The sequence below is a fragment of the Macaca nemestrina genome, chromosome 2, assembly GCF_043159975.1.
Source record: "Macaca nemestrina isolate mMacNem1 chromosome 2, mMacNem.hap1, whole genome shotgun sequence".
In the NCBI taxonomy this organism is placed as follows: Eukaryota; Metazoa; Chordata; class Mammalia; order Primates; family Cercopithecidae; genus Macaca; species Macaca nemestrina.
Genome location: NC_092126.1, coordinates 157670361 through 157692010, shown reverse-complemented (window position 1 = coordinate 157692010; position 21650 = coordinate 157670361). Strand labels below are relative to the sequence as shown.

Here is a 21650-nt window from a genome sequence, read left to right as displayed (position 1 = left end):
AATTTCCTGCCATGTTGCTTGTGATTTTTCCTGCTGTCATAAAAGTCATGAACGCTACTTACTGTTGCATTTTTTAGTTGATTTTGATTGTATTAGTGCCCTCAGTGATGGCCCCTCATTCACTCATACCTTCTGCTGTATGTTCTTACTGGGCTTGGCCATGTGACTTGTTCTGCCCAGTGGGTCAGATCAGACAGGATGCAAGCCAAGGTCTGAAATGAGCTTGCAAGGTGGGCCTTGCTGTCTTGCAGCCATAGACTACACCCCAGCTGGCCTGCTGTCCCCAGGAGAAAGGTGAGCAACATGGAGCAGAGCCCCAGCCAGCGCAGCCTGAGTCACACCAGAACCCCCTGTCACCCACAAACACAGGAGCAAGATTAACCGAGGTCAACAGACTCCCAACCAACCCACAGGATCACAGCTCTAGTACTAAATCAGGACTGTTTCAGAGCACTGAGCTTTGAGATGGGCTGTCAATTATGCAGCAATTGCTGACTGATACATTGACATGCAATCAGTCCATCTATTTCCATAGGTTTATCTTGTGTCTGGCCATTGATTGAACAGTTTTATTAATTCTGGCAGATTTTCAATTAATCATTTTCTGCCCTTCCAGACAGATAATAACATCATATGCAGTAAAGGTCATCTTGTCCCTTCCTTTCCTATCCTTGTCACTCTTTTTTTTTTTCTTGTCATATTACATTGGCAAGGACTTTGCAAACAATAAGTTGTATTTGTTTTTGTGTGTGTTCTGGGTGCGTGCTGCTATTTGTGAATATAATTGTGTCCTATTCACCCTTTGCCTTAAGATACTTAACAAGACATTTCTTCTTGATGAATACAGTGCTCTTCCCTGTGTCTCATTACTTCTTGTACTTTTAGCATTGTGTGTTTATGGTTGCTTCTTTGACCTACCTGGAGCGAATTTTCTGTGCACAGTTGGAAGATGTTAGGAAAAGCTCTATCTTTTCTCTTCTGTGTTATGAATAACCAGTGTCTCCAGAAGCCTGAGAATGTCTGTGTCCCAGTGTCTCTGGAAGAATGAGAACATCTCTCTGGATATGACAAATTTGTCCAAAATCCCTCTCATAAGGGCAGCAGAGGAGGGGGGTGCCTCATGGGTACCCAGGCAGCAGAAGCTGGAAGTGAACTGACATAAATGGGACTTGAGGATGCAATCTGCCCCTATCCTCAGGAGTCTGAGGGCAGCACAGAGGAAGGGTAGTGGGGAAGGAAAACATCAGACACATAAGATGCCCCTCACACTCAACTCCCTGGTCACAAACTGGAGAGTCACCAGCCCCATCATGAGCCCCTTTTCTGGATGCAGGGCCTGCCCCTCTGTGGAGGTTTTAGGAGTGACAGCATAAGAGGACAGAGACCTAGGTAGAAGTCCCAGGAGTCTGGTATTGAACAGAGCACTCCAGTGATTAGCTTCCTGTCTGGGAATACAAACCAAACCCAGGAAATGTGCACGGCCTTGTAAAACCACTACAATTTCAGATTGGGTTTATCTCGTTTATTGCTTGATATGCAATTAGAAGTGACTTGAACACATCAGCTTTCAGTTCTTCCCACTGTTGAGTATTTAATGATGTGTGAATGAACACTGAGAAGATGCGATTTCAACTGAGCCCTGCAACCCTTTTGTAACAGAATGTGTTCACCCTCCAAAAACCTATTTGCAAGTAAGATGTTTAGGCACAGATGCCAGAAAGCATTTGATTTAATAAAATGTCTAGTGGGAAGAGTGCTGTATTCATTGAGAAGAAATGTCTTATTAAGTTTCCTGGGGTGAAGGGTGGATATTAAGGGTATACTCAAGTAACAATGGATAATAATACAATGCCACTGACAACTGCAGCTGCTGCTCTCTGCCAGATGCTATTCTAAGTGTGTTGCATATTTTAACTCATTTAGTCCACACAATGACCCTATGAGGAAGGTACTATTATTATCATCCCTTATGGGGAGTCTGGCTCTAAATTCTTCTGTTTGTTTAAACAGATTCGAAGTTCCAGGAGGAGGATGGAGGTGCTTTCAAGGTGGTAGAAGGTGCAAAAAGCAAGTCCCTGGGTGCCTTGCAGAGAAGGCGGTGGTTGTATACAGTTAAAATCTTCAGCTATGTTGCATATAATATAGCTTTATTATTGAAATTGTAAGTAACAGTATATAATTTAGTTGTGTTATTTAAAGTAACTATATGTACTATAAAGTAACTATATGCATATAGGTATAATAACATATTATTTAGTTATTTATTATTTTATTATATTAGTATATATGTTATTTTGTTATATGTATTATATGTATAATATACTACACTATACTATATTATATGTTATATATTATATACTAGTATATAACATATATATCAAATATTAACATACATGTTATATTACATTGTTTATATATTATAATTTAAAAAATTTTTTGATTTTAGGTTTAGAGGTTCATGTGAAGGTTTGTTACATGGGTAAATGTGTGTCACAGGGGTTGTACATATTATTACATCACCCAGGTATTAAGCTCAGTGCCCAATAGTTATCTTTTCTGCTCCTCTCCTTCCTCCCACCCTCCCTCTTTAAGTACAATATATTGTTTATATATTATAAATTATATAATTGCAACAGAACATAATATGTAATCATATTATTTCATGATTTCAAAGAATTCATATTCTTTAAACTGAAACATCAAATAGGGGCTTTCCAAGTGCAGCCACTGGGGCTGAGAAGCCCCACAACCCTCCAGGAAAGGCCGAAGAGACAGTGGCTGCCAGAGTGATGGGTTCTTTCACACCAGGGAAGGGGTTGAGTAGGATGCCCAGTGGAGTACACTCCGGCCGCTGCGGCTCCTCGTGACCATCTGGAAAGCATTTTGCCAGTGTGAGAGATTGGCAAAGAGACTCAGGCATCAGGAAGACTGAGCCCACTGCACCTTGGCAGCTTTGTGCAGGGCATCCTCTGCCAGGATGTAGATGGAATCCCAGCTGTGAGCCCAGATTTGTGGTAAGGCCACCAGCTTGGGAAGGCCGGGAGAGGGCAGGGAGGGGCCTTTGCCACCCAGCCCAAGGTGGGAACCAGGGCTCCTGTGTGGCACCAGGGTGTCCTCTGATGGGCAGTGGTCCAGCTGTCCTCCCAGCAGTGCCACATCAGTGTGAGTGTTCACGCCTTGTCCAGGGATTCAGGGAGAGAAGAGCACTGCCACTTTGCTGTGGAAACAGACAGGTGTCCTTCATTTCTCTGTAAAGGTGACATTTGTGCATTTAAACAGAGCCCTCTGAGGGTAGCTGTTCAACAACTCACCAATTAACCCTACAGAAATGGCATCGATGTCATTTCTTCATTTCATGCATAATGCAAAGACTTCTGTGGGAAGGAGGAGACCCTGAGAGCCACGCTTCAATCCTACACACAATTTCCCTGGCTGTTCATATCATGGGGGATTTACAGCCAGACTAGTAATGTGTTATAACTTTCACATTGCAAATGTCTTCTCTTTCTCTATCAATATTTGACATTTGCATTTAGGTTTTTAAACACATTTGGAATGATTTAGACTTATTTCTGCAGAAATGTATTTTCACTCTTCTCATCAGGCATTTCCAGCTCCCAGCACCTGCTGCCTGCTCCCTTCCCTGGCCCCGCTCAGCTGGGTCCGTGGTAGCCTTGCGCCTCACTTTCGCGCTGGAGCCGCCTGCTGCAGACACTGCTCTTGCTGTCTTTCAGTGTCAGCTCAGCTCAGGGTTGAGGTCAAATTCACAGAACCCAGAGGGTGGAAACAGCAGGGAACGTCCCGGCTGGGTTCTGAGAACAGCCTGGGGACCGGCTGCGATCTCTATCAGTGCTAGGTGCGGATATGTCCATGCGCCAGGACGGCTTGGAGAGCAGAGTGGGGCAGCAGGGCCGGGGGAGGCTGACAGTGGGGGACTGGTCACTCATCTCCGGGTCCAGACCTCCAGGAGGGGCTCCTTTGCGGTCCCTGACGGGTCCGGCTGTTTGGGGCACAGAGCAGGACCTCACAGAACCGGAGCCGAGCCAGCGCCTGAGCTGTCATCATTTGTCTTCTGCAGCAGTGCGGGGAGTTCCCTGTCCTCATGCCCACTCCTGACGTTCTCCCATGTGGATTTTAACTCCACCCTGCATCTTTTGTTTTCTTGCAATCCGCCCCCCACCCCATCCCTTCCAGCTCTCTTTTTACCTGGTCCTGGTGCCCTTGCACTACAGCCTGGGCTCTCTATTTCTTCCTTATTGAAAACAGCAGGGCGTTTCTAGTGCCCTCCCGGCCCCGCAGGGCACAAGGAGATGTGCACTTTCCTTGAGTGTTTGAATGCCGCTCTCTTTGCCTCATTCTGCATCTTTTGAACCAGTCCCATTTTCGTCTCTGCTCATCACCAAATGAAGTGGGACCTGCTCAGACATGGCCCCCACTCTCAGCCCTCTCCTCACGTCTCCACTGTGCAGGTTCAGATCCCCTCCTCATGTCTCCACTGTGCAGGTTGACATGTTCATTCCTCGCAGGTTCGCCTTGGATAGCCTGAACCAATACAGCACAAGGAAAATGACAATTTTCCTGGAAGCCCTGGTCCTGAGGCTTTCTGCCTATGCCCCCTCTCCACCTGCCAAGCTCCCATGGCCCCACATAAACTCTAGACCCTATTCGGGAACAGACAGTGATGGCATTGCAAGAGTTTGCTGTCCACAGGAGTCAAGATTGTGTCATTTGCAGCCTTGGTTTCCCAACCAAGGCATCTGGCTCCTGCGCAGGGCCTCTTGGCTCCTCTGTTCCCACAGAGTTTCCCTTCTTAATAATCTGCTGCCCCGGAAGTCTGACTGCTGATCCCACACTTATCAGTGATGCCCTTTCTGAGAATGTGGATGAGGCCATGGAGAGCTGAACTCACCTGGCACCACCAGATGTAGCCATGCTGCCAGCTTATGGGAAAGAGGACCCACTGTGGGCACAGCTGGGGCAAAACAATGAGCTTGCCATGGAAACTCCTGGCTGCTCTCTGCTCCTACCTCCTTGCCTTCTCCTGCAACATGTGCCCCACATTTCAGCTGTGCTCATGCTGCCCAGATGACAACTGCATTTTCCAGCCTCCCTGGCAGCAGATGAGGCCAAGTTACTGAGTTCTGGCCAATAGGATGGGAGTGGAAGTGAGTGTGCAAATCCCAGGAGGGCAGGGCAGAAACACGTCCCCTTGCCTGCTTCTCCCAGCTGACCCAGTCCTGTGGAGCCAAGGTGGGCATTGGAGGAGCAACAAGAGCAAAAGAGGCTGAGTGCCCTGCACTCAGTCCACTGTGCCAGCCCAGGCTGCTCCCTCCGAGACCATCTAAGCAGAGGAAAATAAACTGCTATCTTGTTTAAGCCACAAAGTTTGGGGATTTCTTTGTTATAGTAGTCTAACTCATACTCTACCTAGTACAGTGATCAGTAAATGGTATTTCCTTCCCCTCTGCGTGCCTTAGGGGCAGGTGGGTGGGTGGCGCCATAACTGCTGGAGTTTCTGCTCTGTAGTCTTCCAGCTTCCACCTCTATTCCTAACCATGCTGAGCCCAGGGCCCATCTCCACCTGCTTTTTCAGCTTGCAGGCCAACACAGCACTCCCCTTCCAGCCACAGAAATCACAGGGGGTCAGAAAGGTGGTGGCATGGGGATCTCTGAGGCAGGAGCCAGGCCAGGCGCCTGCAACAGACTCTCAACCCCCGCCAGGGCCAAGGCGATGCTGACATTGGGGCTGCAGCAGGAACCCTGGGGGTGCCACACAGCTGGGCTCTGCATCCTGGGCTCTGTATCCAGAGTCACTTACCATGTGCCACCACGCTGCTGCCCGGGGCCTTTCACACCACTCTGCAGGGTGAAGGAGCTGACATCTAGAGAGGTCTAGGACACACATAAAGAGCTGGAGCCCAGGATCAACAGGCAGTGTGGCCCCAGCAGCCCTGCTTCCTGCATTGTGCTGTGCTCCCCACAACTTAGCCAAGACCCCCAGGAGGCACACTCACCACGGGGAGGTGCGCCATAAGTGTGCACACACACACAATTCAGGTGCAAGCCTGGAAGCCCAGATTGAGAGGACCACTAAGACCACCCCCTACACACACTCCCTGCTGCAAGACAACAGCAGGCTGTTGGAACACACACCCAGGGCAGGTGAGCAGTGTGTCCGGCTGGTCCTTGGCACAGAAGGTGCATATGCTCCTGGGGTTATTCCACCTCCCATGTCATCATCCTGACCAGACAACAATCCTCCCCGTCCCTCTGACGTCCCTCTTATCTAGGGCTGCACTGCTTGTTTACGGATGAAGAAAGCCCACGTTAACAGGCTGGAAATCAATGCCTTGCTTCCCTACAGTGTGTTTGCCCACAGAGGGTACATCCGGTCAGGGGCAAAGGACAGAGGTCACCAGGCCCAGCCTCCTCCTCAGGACCATGGCCAGTCAGGATAGGATGTCCATCCTCCTATCAGCTGTGCTGTGTGCTAGGCTGCTGGTGAGAACGACGGCCTCTGCCCTCTGAGCTGCACGACTTTACACACACCCCTACATTCAGATATCTTTCTGCTGGGAGCCCAAGGGTGCCCTACCCCCAGCCTCCAGATCTCCAAGGGTTTCACCGAGAAACACTTGACCCGACTTGCATCCAGCTCTTATAAAGCAAGGGATCCTTCTAGAAGGTTCTTGCTTCCCACTGCATGTGGGTGGGTGAACCAGGGCAGCCCTCTCACTGTGTGCTTCACACCAGCTGAGCCACTGAAGCAGGCCCTGGTCAGCCTCCATTTTCTTGCCTTTCCCTGTGGGGCTCATAGCCCCTCCTTGTGCTTGGGTCCCCACTTCCCCCAGGCTCTGGCCATCACAGGACATGTGGAAGCGTCCAACCTCAACTGTGGAGCCACACAGCCAAGACCCTAGGCACGTCGGGGAGTTAGGGAGGATGGAGGACTACTAGCCTCTCCGAGTCTCACCTCTGCCTGCCGAGGATTCCTAACACTTTCACAGTTACCCATGCCAGGAGGAAATGGCACAGCCACGTTCCTAAGGGGGTAAATACTCTGCCAGGGCACAGCAGGCATATAGGGGGTACATAATAGGTTTGGTGGACTGGATGGGGGTAGGAAGTGCAAGAAAGAGTCTCCAATAGCAGAGTAGGTGAGCCTCGCAGGACTGGCCAGGCCTGAGGCAGCTTCCCACAGGTGCTGCCGGAATGTGGGCTGGATTTGGGTTTACGGAGCTCTAGGTTAGGGAGCTGAGATGAGCAGAATCTCGGCAACTGGCCTGGAGCTGAGCTGTGTGGGAACCCTACACCGCTGGACCGGGGCTGGACCCCAAGGAGCCTTTCTATCCCTCCAAATACAAAACAGGGTCCCCTGAACTCTGCGAAGGTGGAGACATAGGTGATTCTCAGCCCCAGAATCACCTCCACATCCCGGCAAAACAGGAAAACAGCACATGAATGCCAAAAGTTGTGAGTTCTTTTTCTTTTTATTGGCAAAGTAAATATATTTTTATGAAGGACCAAAGAAAATATACATAATTGTAACATATGTACACCAGCTTCATAGATTTTTTTAAATTTCAAATTTACACAAATGTTGATATGTTATTAAAAGATATTTTATGTGGATGGACCTATGTACAGTTTATTTACATACATTCATAGGATGTGAAATAAACCTGTCAAAACAAGCTAGTTCATTTATTAATTTCTAGACAAAATAAGGAATGCATTTCTAAATCAGGGTTGGGAGGCTCTATCTAGTTCTCTCACACCCAGGACAGCCTGGCCCTCTCCTCTCAAGGCCACCCTAGAGGCTGGTGTCTGGATTTGTCTGGGAAACCGGAGGAGGGGATGAGCCCCTGGGTACAGGCGCTTCTGGCTCTTTCTGCCCTGCACATTTAACTCAAGCACATGCACTGCCAGCCCCCCAGTGGGGGACACTTTTCACCTCTCTCCCACATGAGGCCCCAGCAGCCCGGTCCTGACACCCACCCCACCCCCAGAGCCCTGCCCACACCCTCTGGTGATCATGCTGAGCAGGCATCTTAGACAAAGCCAAGCCACCCTCACACCACAGTGCAGCCCTGGACTTCTGGCCTACTTCCTTCTCCCCCAGCATGACTCTCTCTGGGAACCCAACATTTCAAAACTGCACATTTCATCTTCACTGAGCACTAAAGTTCTGGCCTTGGCCGAGGTCGGGGGAGCCCAGTGGGAGAAGGGCCAGGTCCCCAAAACTCTGCCTGCAACCAGCGGCTACAGCAGAGGCCTGGCCACCGCGGGAAGGCACGAAGGCACGAAGGCACGAAGGCCTGCCTCCAGCCCCGGGCGCCGGGGGCCCAGCCCCCAGGGGCGCGGGTTCGAGGCTCTAAGTACTCCCGAGAAAGGCAGCTGTTGGCGGGCCCTGGGTTCACACTTCCCAGGCTTTAGAAGGTGGGCTGGTAACATTGTCATGTCCCTCTGGAGGAGGCAAATAAATTATTGCTTAAAAAAAGGGGGCTGGGGTGGGGATCTGGGGTGAAGGACAGGCGGGGGTTCGGGGCGCTTTCAGTTCACGGAGCGCACGGAGCGGCTGCTCCGCGGGAAGCGGTGCACCTTGATGTGCTTGGAGAGGTGGTCGCTCCGCGCGAACTTCTTCTCGCACACAGGACACTGGTACGGCTTCACGCCCGAGTGTGAGCGCCTGTGCCGCGACAGCTCGTCAGAGCGCGAGAACCTGCGGGACATGGCGCGGTGAGCGAGGCCTGGCCCTGCCTGCCCCGACCCCACGAAGATGCGGGGATGCGAGGCGCGCACCTGGCACTCACCCAAAGGGTGGCTGCACAGACCTGCAGCCTCTACAGAATTAGAAAAGGGTCCCCCATCTGTGTCGGTAAGGCTATACCAGTTCTCAAAATATCAATTATTTTTTTTCTTTTTTTGAGATAGGGTCTCGCTCAGTCACCCAGGCTGGAGTGCAGTGGCGCGATCATGGCTCACTGCAGCCTCCCAGGTTCAATCAATCCTCTTCAGCCTCCAGAGTAGCTAGGATTATGGGTGTGCCCACCACACCCAGATAATTTTTGTATTTTTTTTTAGACACCAGGCCTCCCTATATTGCCCAGGCTGGTCTCAAACGCCTGGGCTCATGCGATAAGGCTACTTCAACTTCCCAAAGTGCTGGGATTAAAGGCATGTGCCACTGTCCCAAGCCGCCCCTGCTACCCCTCCAAGATAGAAAGAACTACAGTAAAGGCTCATGCTGGCACAGTGGGCATTCTCTGTTGGGAACTGCCAGAGCAGCTGGTAAAAGCTCCCAACAGGAAAGGACCCCAATGCTCCCAGGGCCCAGGGCTTTCCTCCCACAGCCAACCCAGTGTGCAGGAGTCTCTGAGACCACAGGTGCACTCAGTCGCTCAGGCCCTGATGCTGGCTGCCTCTCACCACCCTGGCCTCATCTACCCCGCTGGACCAGAACTCCACAGGGGCATCTGTGAAGGTCTGTACAGGACAGCCCATCTGGAGGGGATACTGAGGCCTGGGAGGAGGAAGCAGACTTCCTGTGCAGCACAGGGAGAGGGGTCCTCAGACTTGAGCCCACCCACTCCTGGAACCAGCTGTGCTGGAAGCTGGGCCCTCTAAGGCAGGTCCAAATAAAGATTGGCCCTGCAAAGTGCATCTGGGAGTTCAGGTGGCTCCCGACATTTCCCTTTCTTGGCCCGGTGGCCTGGGAGCAGGCATTCATGTGACAGTCAAGAGCCCAGGCTGCATCGAGGGCCTGGACTGCTTGCCACCGATCTCAGGGATTTGAGGTTCTCTCCACCCCTGGCTTGGCAGCAGGACCCTCCCACCCCACCTACCCCTCCCACGACACACTATCCCCCTCTGTGCTCCACCTGCATTGACCTTTCCTTGGTTCTTCTTGCCACAGGCCATTTGCACATACTATTCCCTCTTTCTAGAATGTTCTTTCCTCCCCCTCTGTGTTCTCTCCTACCCATTCCTTAGAGCTCAGTTCGAATGTCACTTCCTCAGGAAATCCCTCCAGGACTGCATCCAATTCTAAGCTCCCGTGGCATTACACACCTCTCTCTCCTCACTCTTGCTGTTGTTTTGATTTTAAATTATCTTTAACTTTTTGATGACTGTCAGTCTGTCCCACTAGACCGTCAGCTCCATGACAAAGGATATGTCTGTCTGGTTCCCTGTGGTCTTCCCATGACCAGCTCAATGCCTGGTATATGGTAGGTGCTAAGGAGGTGCATTTCAATGCAAGAGTGGGCACAGCAAGCAGCCCCAGGGGGGCAGACACTGTCAAGGAGCAGTCCCAAAGCATGCGCACGCGTGCACACACATACGGACAAATACAGGCACACAAACATACACGAATGAGTATGTGCCCACACACACACACACACACAGGCACAAATTCATGCCCCCATGTACTCACGCACACACACACACAGGGACACCAGGCCCAACACCCCTTTGTGGACCAGGGCCACCCAGCGAAAGGCGATGCCCCGAACAGCAGTTCCCAACCAGTGATTGGTAAGGGCTGGTGATACCCTGGTGCCCTGACCCTGTGGGTGGAGGAGTAGAAGGACCCAGCAGAACATGCTCTGGACAAGGCACAGGGGGTGGCAGGAGGGCCTGCAGGAGGAGACAGGCACTCCAACCCACATCACAGAGTGGTGGTGGCACCAGGCACAGGGCAGCACTCTCAGCACATCTCCAGACTAGGTGAAGCCCAACTGCCCTGCCTGTCAGAGGAGGAAACTGAAGCTCGGGGTGCTGAGGGCCTGATCCAGGGTCACTGACAAGACAGAGCCCTTGAGGTTGGAGCAAAGGTCTTGACACAGCCCCCTGCCCTAGCGATGGCAGATGACCTGAACTCCCAGTCAGCAGAGTCCCCCAGCCTCCTCCACAGGCCTGGCTGGGTGGTATGTGTCACAAGGCCCTGTGCCAGTGACGAAATGGGATAAATGTGCCCTGGCAGTCAAAGTTGACACCTGTGCTCCTGGGCAGAACACTTGCCCCAGCTGCAGCTGGGCACACAGCTTCTGAGCAGAGGAGCTGGCCCCAGGCAGGGGCAGGCAGAAAGCTGGCTGCAGACACAGAGTGCCACACCTCCCAGACTGCAGCCCTGGGGTCACCCAGCATCTCACTGGCCAGGGAGCCAGGATGAGCCAGCCCCATTGGACTGGCAAGACCATGGCAAGGGTTTAAAGAGGCCAAGTCACACAGTCTAGGGGACAGAGTCTCAGGTTCCTGCCTTGACAGTTCCCACCCCACTGGGTGCCCTGAATGGTCCTTTCTGGGCCTCAATTTCTTCACTCATCCAGTGAAGACTTTGGCATTCCTGCCCACCTTCCAAGACTCATCTCAGAGACCACAGGTGGTGACGTGGGGCAACGCAGCTCTCTGGTCATGGTGACACCCTGGGAAGGACAGGCAGATGAGAGAACCAAGCTGGACAACATGCTGTCCTCACCTGAACTCCCTCCCTGCTGCCACAGGGTCCTTGCACCTGAGAGGACTTTCCCTGGGAACCAAGCCCTCAGAAGACCCCTGCCTCACCCCTGCATGCCACATTCTCCCAAACAGCAGCCAACAGAGAGCCCTGGGGACTACAGTGGGGGACACGGGAACCCAATGGGTAAGATGCAGCCCTTGTAGGCAGTAAGCTCTGCCACTCACCAACCAGGCAACCTAGGAAAGTCACCAAGCTCCCTGAGCCTCAGTTTCTCTACCCGGACACAGAGAGAACAAAATACCTATTCCTGAGGACTGTGAGGTTTGTACAAGGCTACCAGTAACAGTTTAGAGCCCTGCTTAGCACGTGGCAATTATTCAAGAATCATGAGTTCTTATCACCTGCATGGAGTTGAGTGTTGGGCCTGGCTTCTGGTGAGGTCCTGTTGCAGACAGGGCAGCACCATGATTTGCACTGAGCTGTAGGGCAGAGGGTAAACAGGGGTCCAGTGTCTCTCTAGAGCAGCTATAATGTCAGGGCTGGTGCATACAGCACTTCTATGTGAAGGCTTCCCTTCCTTGAGACACTAACCCTCATCTGCCAGAAAGACACCACCACAAATGGTCCAGTCTCAGAAACTGCAATGGGAATGGTGCTCCCTAGAGTTGTGCAGTTCACAACCTGCCCAACCATACCGGGGGCCTCTGCCTACAGAGGGAAGGAGGTCAGAAAAAGCCTCATCACACAGCTGTCATGAGAGCAGGCTGGGAGCCAGACCCCTAGGTTTGAATCCTGTGCCTACCACCTCTTGGCTCTGACGCTCAAGAGGAGCCTGCAACTCCCCTTCTCTGTCCCCCCACCCCACATCCACTGTGGATGACAAAGGTACCCACCCTGCAGGATGATGACAGTTATTCATATTCATATTCACTGCAGCAGAAGGGATTCTTTCTGGATGGAATGGCTTGGCCATTCTGGAACAGGACGTTCTGCTGCAAGGAACAAAGGATGCCTATGTCTGAGAGTGAGGCAAGGAAACTTCTAGGAAGGCAGGCAAGCAGTACTTCCCAGACGGCTGGATCAGAACAGGGAAAGCCTGCTCTCAGCCCTGTTGAGGGTGCCAAAATCATGTCACCAGAGAAGGGACAGGGAATACTTTCAGGACCAAAAGCAGAAGGAAGTGGGCTGAGTACCTGGGCAGGTGCCGACCTCAGCAGTGGAGGGAGGGCACCGTCCATTACACAGAGGGACAAGGGGGCTGAGGGGCCCTCGCTTGTTCTCCGCGCACAGGACACGGTACGAGGCCAGAGCCAGCCTGGGGCAGGAAGAGCATCCCATTCATCAGGGCCACCAGGAAGAAGAGACGAGTCCTGGGAGTGGAGAGCTCCCACACGGGGAGTAGGTGAAAGTGCAGAGCTGCCACCCCAAAGACCAGGCTAAGCTGCAGATGGAGGTGGAGGTCCCCAACACCAGAGTTAGCACCCAACACAGGGGTGCAGAGGGAGGTCTCTGAGTCTGGGCAGACAGCCTCAGTTGAACTCCTGGCTCTGTGGCTTACTGGCTGTCTGACTGGAGAATTTACCTAACTCTTCTGTGCTTTAATTATCTCCTCTGTGAAACAGGGACAACATGCTGATGCCTACTAATTTCGAGAATTACATAAATTAATATATGTGAATTTTGCTCAGAGCAGTGCCAGGTATGCATTAGAGGCCCTGGTTATTATCTCGATTGTGGTTGTTAGCTCTTTTCCCATAGCCCAGAAGCATAATGCCTTTTGGGCCGACCTCTTGGTAGGAGAGTGGAGGCACACACGGCAACTCTGATACCAGCTGGGACTGCTGGGCGGCCAGAGCAGGGCTCTGCTCGGGCTTAGGCATGCAACCCAGATTCACACTCACTAGCTATGTCCCTGCGGGCATGTGATGTGAGCAGTCTGTGCCTCAGTTTCCCTCTTTGTGAAGTGAAGATTGGGGCCTACACTTTACCAGACAGTTACAAGGACCTGATGAGCTAATGTGAAAACCTTAAGCTGTCACTACAGCCTCAAGGGCAGGGGTCATTCGAGAGGGCACAGAGAGGGCTGATGCCCACGTGAGAGCAGGAGCCTGAGCAACAGCGGGGAGGCCAGCGTGGCTGGATCCTACTCAGTAAGGGGAAGAGACAGGCAAGCACATTGTGTGGGTCTATGGGCCAGAATGAGAAGCTTGAATAGAAACTGAAGCATAGCAAAGTACACTTAAAGGCCTCAGAAGGTAATGAGCTCCCCATGGCAGGAAGTATGCAAGTTACAATAGTGGACAGAAGGGATTCCAGCTCTGAGAAACTTAAGACTAGTGCCCAGCATACAGTGAGTGGTCAGTAAATATGCCATCTCACCATCATCATCGTTACTCCTCCAGTCCTGTCCAGACCCAGCTATCCCAAAGCAGGGTCCATCCTCCCTCCTGACTGCTGCAAGGAGCTGCAGGGGCTCCCTCTCAGTTGAAGACTATCACCATATTAAGAGACACAAGCAGACAGGGCAGATCCCAAGCTTCATGGAGCTCCAGGAAACTAAGGCAAGATCCCTGAAAGCCAACTGAGGACTCCCTGCATCCTCAGAAAAGCAGCCGTCCCTAGAGGCTGGTGCCCTCAGCTCCCAGCTGAACAGCACCTCTGCCATGAGTTACCCCCTGAGGGCCAGACCCACTCCAGGGGACCCTGGGGGAAGCTGGAGGAGCCCTCAGGAAGCCCAGGGCATGGCTGGCAGCAGGGACAGCTCCTGGGGGCAGTGCCACTGTGATCTCACTGGGCCAGGCAACCATCACGCCTTCTCCTGCCAAGTGGGTCCTGGGCAGCACAACCAGTGCCAGGGCTCAGATGTGTCAGAGCTGAATCCCCTCCACAAGTCCCCACTCTCTCATGTACCTCATTACCTCCTGAGGCCACTGTATAGAGAACTAAGATCTGCCTCACTGAGATACACTCTGGGCTGAGGGGCCTATCAGCTCTCTGGCTCTAAGATATCCAGGAAGAAGGCTGGTCTTGGATGAGGACCACACCTGCCCTCCCCACCACCCTACCCAGCCTCACCACGACTAGAGGAGCCACTTGCCAATGGTCGACTATGGCCAGGAGACAGCGCTGAAAGCTGAGCCCGACTAGGGAGTCCAGACTGGTGCTTGGTGGGAGGCTTCCCTTCCTCTCTGCAGCCCCTGCCTGCCCCCACCAAGAGGAGAGTGCATGCAGGGCCCCTGGGAGTAGGGGGCACCTCCACAATAGGCACCGCCCTCTTGGGGGCTGGAGAGAATACCTTCAGGGTTCCTCCTCAGAAACTGCCTTGTATGAGTTTGTATCCTTGTGATGTACCAACAAGAAGAAGGCCGCTGCGGAGCCCTGCATGCCTGCCATGGGCTGCAAAGGGCTAGCCCTCTACTCTGCAGACAGGAAACTGAGGTTCGGAGGAGGACCACCCCAAAGGCACATGGCAAGTTGGTGGCTGACCCAGGTGTAGGCTCAAGACCACTGCCCCCACACTCCCGTGCCCTCGCCTTCCCTGCACAAGTTTCCTGCTTCAATCAAGAGCGCTCCTGGCCCTTCTCTCGGCTCCTCTGACCTCCCACACAGTGTAACTGCTACTGTGTCCTCTCACAAGTAGCCTGTCAGCCCTGCACCCACTTGGCAGGCCTAGGTACAAAGCTCAGAGAGGTGGGGACTCCAGGATGGAGACCTTGTGAGGCCCCAGGGTGGGTTCTCACAGTAGCCTCTCTGGTCTATCTGAATGGGGTGGGAGACAGGACAGAGTGAGGTCCTCACTCAGGAGGGGCCTCCATAAACCTAGACACTGTTCAGGAAAAGTCCCTTCTCTGGCCAGATTGGCACTCAATGGAAAGGCAGCACCAGTGCCACAACATACATTCTACTCACAGCTCCCCGGCCACGGCTCAGCCTCACCGGCCAGGACCTCTGCCCCAGACAACTCTCAAAAGCTCTCAGAACCAGAGTATGGTCAAGAAAACAAAAGCTGCAAACTGCTCCCTGGGCGCTGCACCCACACATAACACACACACACAGGCAGGCACACATGGTGCACAAACACCTAAGACGTATATGTGTGCAAACACATATGGTCACATGGCACAGACACAAAGAAAGCAAGATGCATACACATGTGGACATGCATACACACAGCCACACACCCGCTGACGAGGCCCAGGCCTGTATACATCCCCAGGTACACAGATGAGCATGCCCCATCTCACACACACAGCAGCAGCCACAGCAGCAAAGATGGGGAATGTGCCAACAGCATACAGCACCCCCAAGGCAGGACAGAGATTCCTTTGGGATGGGCATCTGGAAATGCAGAGGGCTGGCTCTGGCACCTCGGAGCACATAAGCTCTTGGCAAGCAGCCTACATTTCAGGAAAAGGTGGACACCCCTCCCAAGGAGGTTGAGCAGCACCCGGTGCTCAGGGAAGGGTGCTGGGTAACCATGGTTGGGACACTGCCAGTTATCATTTGAGGCCTGATTTCCCCACTGCCATGCAGATCAGACAGCCTGGGTTCTGCCACCTGTGACAGCACTGCCAGCTGGCCTAGCCTCCCTCTCGGTTGGCCTTTGCAGCCTCCCAAACACGCTGTCCCCAGAGAGGAAGCATGGGCTAGGCCTAGCCCACATGTCTAGAGACATCGGTGAATGAAGCTAGTCCCACTGGTTGAGGAAGCAGCATTTTCAGGATGTGACCTCTCAAATCCGACCCCGGGGTTCAAATCCCATTCACAAAGCAGAGTGACCTTGGGCAAGTACCTGGCCAGTCGGAGCCCTGGTGTCCTATGATGTAAGTTGGGATGGTGGTACTTACCCTGTGGGGCTGTGGGCCCAAAGGGAGCCGCTGCCTGGCCCCTAGACCGCACTCATCCTTCCTCGCCAGCCCCTCAATCCCCACCCTTGTCAGACTGGATGGGGAGACCCAGCAGGCAGCACAGGCCAGCAAAGCCTTACCTGGCCATCAGGAAACTGGAGCCCAGTTGGCTTCTGGCTTCAGGAACCAGAAGGACCAAGGAAGCCTCCAGGCAACTGTGCCAGCTCTGGGCCTGCACTCGCCTGCCCCTCCCTCCCCTTCCTCATCCGCCTTCTGTTAATGGTGGAAAATTGCCCTGCTGCACACCCAAGTAAGCAGACATGAGTGGCTGTGCTCACCGCCCAGACCTGTCACCCACTATACTGACCTCCAGCCGCAGCCTGGCCAGGTGCAGGCGAAGGGCTTCTCACCCGTGTGCCGGCGCAGGTGGGCCTTGAGGTGGCTGCTTTTGGTGTACATCTTGCTGCAGCCGGGGAAAGTACATTTGTGCATTTTGATGAGTTCTGCGGCTGGGTTCTTGGGGAACTTCTGGCCCATGAGGAGACCGGCAGGGCCAGGCCCCAGGGGTCCTGATCCAACAGGCTTGGCAGCGATGGGCACAGGGGCAATGCGCACAAACTTGGAGGGCAGGTTCAAGTTGGAGGAGGGCACCACCTGGGGCACGAGTGCGAAGGTCTGCCCCTGGATGTTGACCAGGAGCTGGGCAACCTTGACATTCTCCGGGGCTTGCCCAGGGGAGGCAGGCCCCGTGCCTGATTCCTGCTTCACAGGCACGGGCTGGATCTGCAGCAGCACTGGGATGGGGCCATCAGGCGTGGGGCCCCCACCTGGGCCCTGGACACCTCCTGCACTGGCACCACCTGGTGGAGGAGAACAGCGCTCTCTCCCGCTGGACCCAGGATGGAGGTGGCTCCTGTGTGGCCCAGCTGAGAGCTGGCTGCAGGCATCCAAGTCCTTGCTGTTGCCCTCGGGGGCCTCCTTGACTCCCGGCTCCATGTTCTCCTCCAGAAACTCTTCAATCTCCTCCAGGGTAGGCTGGAAGGGCCGTGGGACGTCATCAGGGTCACCCAAAGGAAACTCGGGGAAGCAGAAATGCTCCCCCTTCACAGGGGTCGCTCCCCTTCGCCAGGGCCCCCAGGCCATGGGGCCACTGCTGGCCCCAATGCTACTGCCGCTGCCCCCGCCACTGCCCAGCGTGGCCTGGGACAGTAGAAAGTCCAAGATGCTGTCCTGGCTCTCGGTGCCCGGGCCTCCACCATAGCAGGAGCAGAGGGCTTGAGAGTCGGGACTGGAACAGGAGCAGGGGCTGGAGGCATCGCTGTCATCTTCAGAGACGGGTGAGGGCAGCATGTGATATGCCCGCCGGCCAACCAGCCTATCACCCAGATACCCAACTGGGCATTTTGGCGACGAGAAGTTCTCGTCCACTGGAAGTAAGTGGTCCACCATGCTGGCCTGGCCGTGCCGGTGGCAGCTGCAGGGAAGGAACACAGGAGGCCTGGTCAGAAGGACAGTGCTCACCTGCCACCTCTCGGGCCTCTGACCCCACCCTCAGCTGCCTGCCCACAGCCTCCCATTGCCAAATGCCTGGATCCTGCTTCCATCCCCCAGGAGAGCTGTGCCTGCAAGAGTGTTTTCTGAAATTGCACCACCTGTTTGCAAAAGAGACCTCTCCAAGCCCATTGCACAATCAGGGGCACTTCTGGTTTCAAACAGATTTTCCAGAATTATCCTGGAAAATAGCACATGTGTCTGTGAACAACTGAGTATGGGTGAGTATGAGAGAAGGGCATGTGCGAGGAGGCTCTCTGGACCCCAGGAGGGCCAAAACCCCGAATCAGCCTACCGTCAACATCATAGGAGTCACTGGACATCTGAGGACTCCTGACCTCAGCATCACGCCAGTTGAGTCACAGAATGGGGGTAGAACAGCCATTTGCCCTCTGACCCTCATGTTGCTGAGGCTTCCAGAGGGTTGCCAGATTACGCAAATAAAAATACAAGCCGACAGTTAAATTCGAATTTCAGATTTAAAAAATAAACTACTTTTAAGTATGTTCCCAATATTGGATAGGACACACTTATATTTAAAAATTATTTCACCTGAGATTCAAATTTAACTAGGCCGCCTGCATTTTACCTGGGCAAGTGTAGCACGCAGGCAAAACAGTCAAAGACCAAGAAGCGCCTGCCCGCACGGCTGTTTCCCCATCTAAAGGGGAAAACCTCCTCCACTCTCCAGTCCTCAAACCCCGCTGAGCCTTGACTGCCCTGTGAGTGGCACAGGCTTGAACACAACCCTCTCACCTGCACCCTGACGCTTTAGCATCCTGGTGGCCAAGGCCCTGCCCCTCTGGTGATAATCCATGGCGTGGAAGCCAACCACTGGGGTCCCAGAGCACCTGCATGTGCATAACTGCCTTGGACTTCACACCCATCTAGTGGGAAAAGAGATAACCACCGCCCTCCAGCCCATCCTGGCCAATAAGGAAGTGGAGTCCCCTGCACTGTCTGCCACTGCTCTCTCCATCTGGGACACTCACCACCTTGGGAAGCTCAGCTAATGTCTGTCTCCCCCTGAGACAGTGCACTCCATGTCTCTGCTGCGTCCCCAATGCCTGGACTGGCCCCTGGTGCCCAGGAGGGGCTCAGAGAACCTTGACAGAGAGAAGGGAAAGCTGCATCCTCTGAAGCCAAAGAACATGCTAGGTCTGGTGTCCAAGGAGAGTCAACAGTGTCCAGCTGTGACAGGGCCACCTCTGTGAACCTTTGTCCCTGCTCAGTGACCAGGGCGGGCTGGGTGTTTATCAAGCTTGGGGAAGGGGAACGCTCTGCACCAAAGTCAGAGGTTCTCTGCTGCCCAGCATCACCTCTACACCCAGCCCCTCTGTCTCCAGGACCCCTTTAGGACCTGGCACTCCACACTGCTCAATGGCCAATACCATCATCAGCTATGACCTTGAGCAAGTCCTTGCTTCCCCTCCCAAACCTCAGTTTCCTCATCTGTTCCATGCTTCAAAGATCTCTAAGTCTCTTCCTGCTCAGGGACCCCAGGACCTTTGACCTCAGTTCCCAACTTATCCAGGAAGCTTCATGGAACTCCAGGAAACTAAGGCAAGGTCTGTATCCCAGGCCAGTTTTACTAGGAAGACATTTGGCTTTTTGGTTTAAACACTCAGCTAAGGATTTAAACCTGGAGTGTGTTTTAAAATGCACCTATTCACCAAATCAGGTGCTGGGAAGGAATGAAAGTGCCAGACACTGTGAAGGGCACAAGGCTGAGCAGAGCCCACACTCCACCCTGGGCCTCCGCCAACCCTTTCCCACCCTCCAAGCATGGGCTCCATTCCTGAGTCTGCAACTTGTCTGCCAGGTGACCTCGGGCAGGTGCACAGGCTTTCTGTGTCTGTCTCAGTCTGTGAGATGGAGGTGCTTCCAACAGTGCCTGGTTCCTCAGGTGTTGTGAGAACTCCCCTCACGATCTGGCACACCGGCAGCACTCAGCCAGTGCCAGCCATTGGTGTCAGCCTGCAGGCACAGCAAACGTGCGGCCTCTGCCCTTCTACTGCAATGTTAAGGAATCAGGGGCCTCCAGCCCTCCTGGGACCCAGAGCAGGCCTTAGAGCCCTCCCCTGAAACGTGATCACTACCTGGCCATCCCATGATATTAAGTAATTACTGTTAATATTTTTAACTGTGATGATCGTATTGTGGTTAAAGGAGGCCTTACCTTTTAAAGATATAAACAGATATTGACAGATAAAGTGATCTAAAAAGTACAGTATGGGGGCTGGAAGGAAACATCCTCCAATGGCTTCCCAAGGACAGGTGGCCCTATCTCCTCGCAGCAGCCCAGCACCTGGGCCCTCGGGACTCTCTGCAGACCTCACCACCAACTGCCTCTCTCCTAGTCCAGGTATGCTCGCCTCACTTCAGCCTCAGCCGGGGGCCACTGCCCTGGCTCTTCCCCCAGCACTGCAGGTGGGAGCTGCTTAGTTAGATCTCGGCTCAGAAGTCACCCCTGTGGGGGCCTCCAGGCCCACCCTGTTACATCACCCTATATTATGCTCTTCACTGCAGGTTCCACTGTGGGAAACTATCTTGGTAATGTGTTTGTGAACTTTGCTGTCTACCTTCCCATCAGAATATCAGCTGTCCTGACTGTTCACTCCAATGCTGTATCCCAGAGTCTAAAACAGGACCCAGCAAAATTTGCTGAATGAGTGAATGGAAGGTGCGGGGGAAGAGGGGGCGGAGACTAGGAGTGGGTGGCCCAGGTCAGGCAACAGAGTCTTAATGCTGGGCTGAACGTCTCAAGGGGGAGGCACCCAGGCACGGAGAACCCAGAAAGGGCTCTGGGATGGCCCAGGGCACCAGCATTAAAGAGAGGACACTGTAGGGCTGGAGCTGGCTCGGCCCCTAAAACACAGCAGCACGTGGGGCGGCCAGAGGCGCAGGCTGCGTGCAGGGGGAGGGGACACGCTGTTCCGGGCACAGTCCCCGGCTGGCCGCCGGACTCCGCCCCCTCCCCTGGCCCGGCCAGGCCTGCTGTTTATCCTCCCGGGGACACAGCGGCTGCAGGAACAACATGTAATTGATAACAAGCCCAGAGCCGGCCAAGGGCTTGCCATTGGGTCAGCGTGCAAATCACGGGGGTGGCGAAGGGGGCCGTCCTTCAAAATAAGAGTCCCGGTCCCTGAGCTGCCCGCAGGCCCCAAAGTCGCAGAGTCCGGGCGTCCTCACACCTGTAGGGCGGCAGGGTCTCCCCAGGGGCCACCTGGTCCTGGGGGGGAGGGGGAAGGAGATTTGAGGCGCTCAGATATTTGGTGATTTTGTCACCTCCGAGGGCCGTGGGAGAAAACAGCCCCTCTGTGCCCTCCGTGAGAGGGGGTTCCATGAGTAACACCAAGGCGGGGAGGGAAGAGTGAACCGGACCACCATATGGGACGGGGACTGCCTCTCCGCCCCGCCGCCGCCATCCCTCAGCCAGGCCATGGCTTTGGCAATGTTCGGTCTGAGGGGACCCGCATTCAGCGTGGAGTGAGACGCGTGAACGGTGCGGGTGTGCGTGAAGGGGTGTGAGTTCCTGTCGTGTGACTGCGTGTGCGGGGCGTGGTGCGCGGTAGCCGCTGTGGCTGTACGGGAGGCTGTCCGCGAAGTGCTCGCGCGTGGAGCCGCCGTGGGTGCCGGCGGGTGCGGGAAAACGTGCGTGGGAAATGAAGAGAGCCGGCTCAGACCCCTTCTAGAATCCTGGACCGCTGCCCGCTGGGCACCATGCCTTCGTCCTGCGCCCCTCCTTGCCCCCGACACTGCTGCGGTGACCTACAGTAACCCCTCGGTCT

The 21650-nt window shown here is 54.0% G+C and overlaps 1 protein-coding gene across 5 annotated transcripts in view; it reads right to left on the bottom strand.

Annotated features, from left to right (window-relative positions):
* LOC105470235 (KLF transcription factor 15) overlaps positions 1 to 21650 on the bottom strand; it is a 50995-nt gene that overhangs the window by 28785 nt on the left and 560 nt on the right. For 2 of the 5 annotated variants that reach the window (XM_011722029.2, XM_011722028.3), the window contains exons 2-3: positions 16676 to 17782; positions 7472 to 8722 (exon numbers count right to left, since the gene is read on the bottom strand). In XM_011722029.2, coding sequence (XP_011720331.1) covers positions 8554 to 8722; positions 16676 to 17757 — 1251 coding nt within the window. In that variant the 5' untranslated portion in view covers positions 17758 to 17782 and the 3' untranslated portion in view covers positions 7472 to 8553. Of the gene's footprint in view, positions 1 to 7471; positions 8723 to 16675; positions 17783 to 18615; positions 21617 to 21650 lie in introns of those variants that run through there. The other 3 variants (XM_011722027.3, XM_011722030.2, XM_011722032.3) reach the window with 3 other exon arrangements.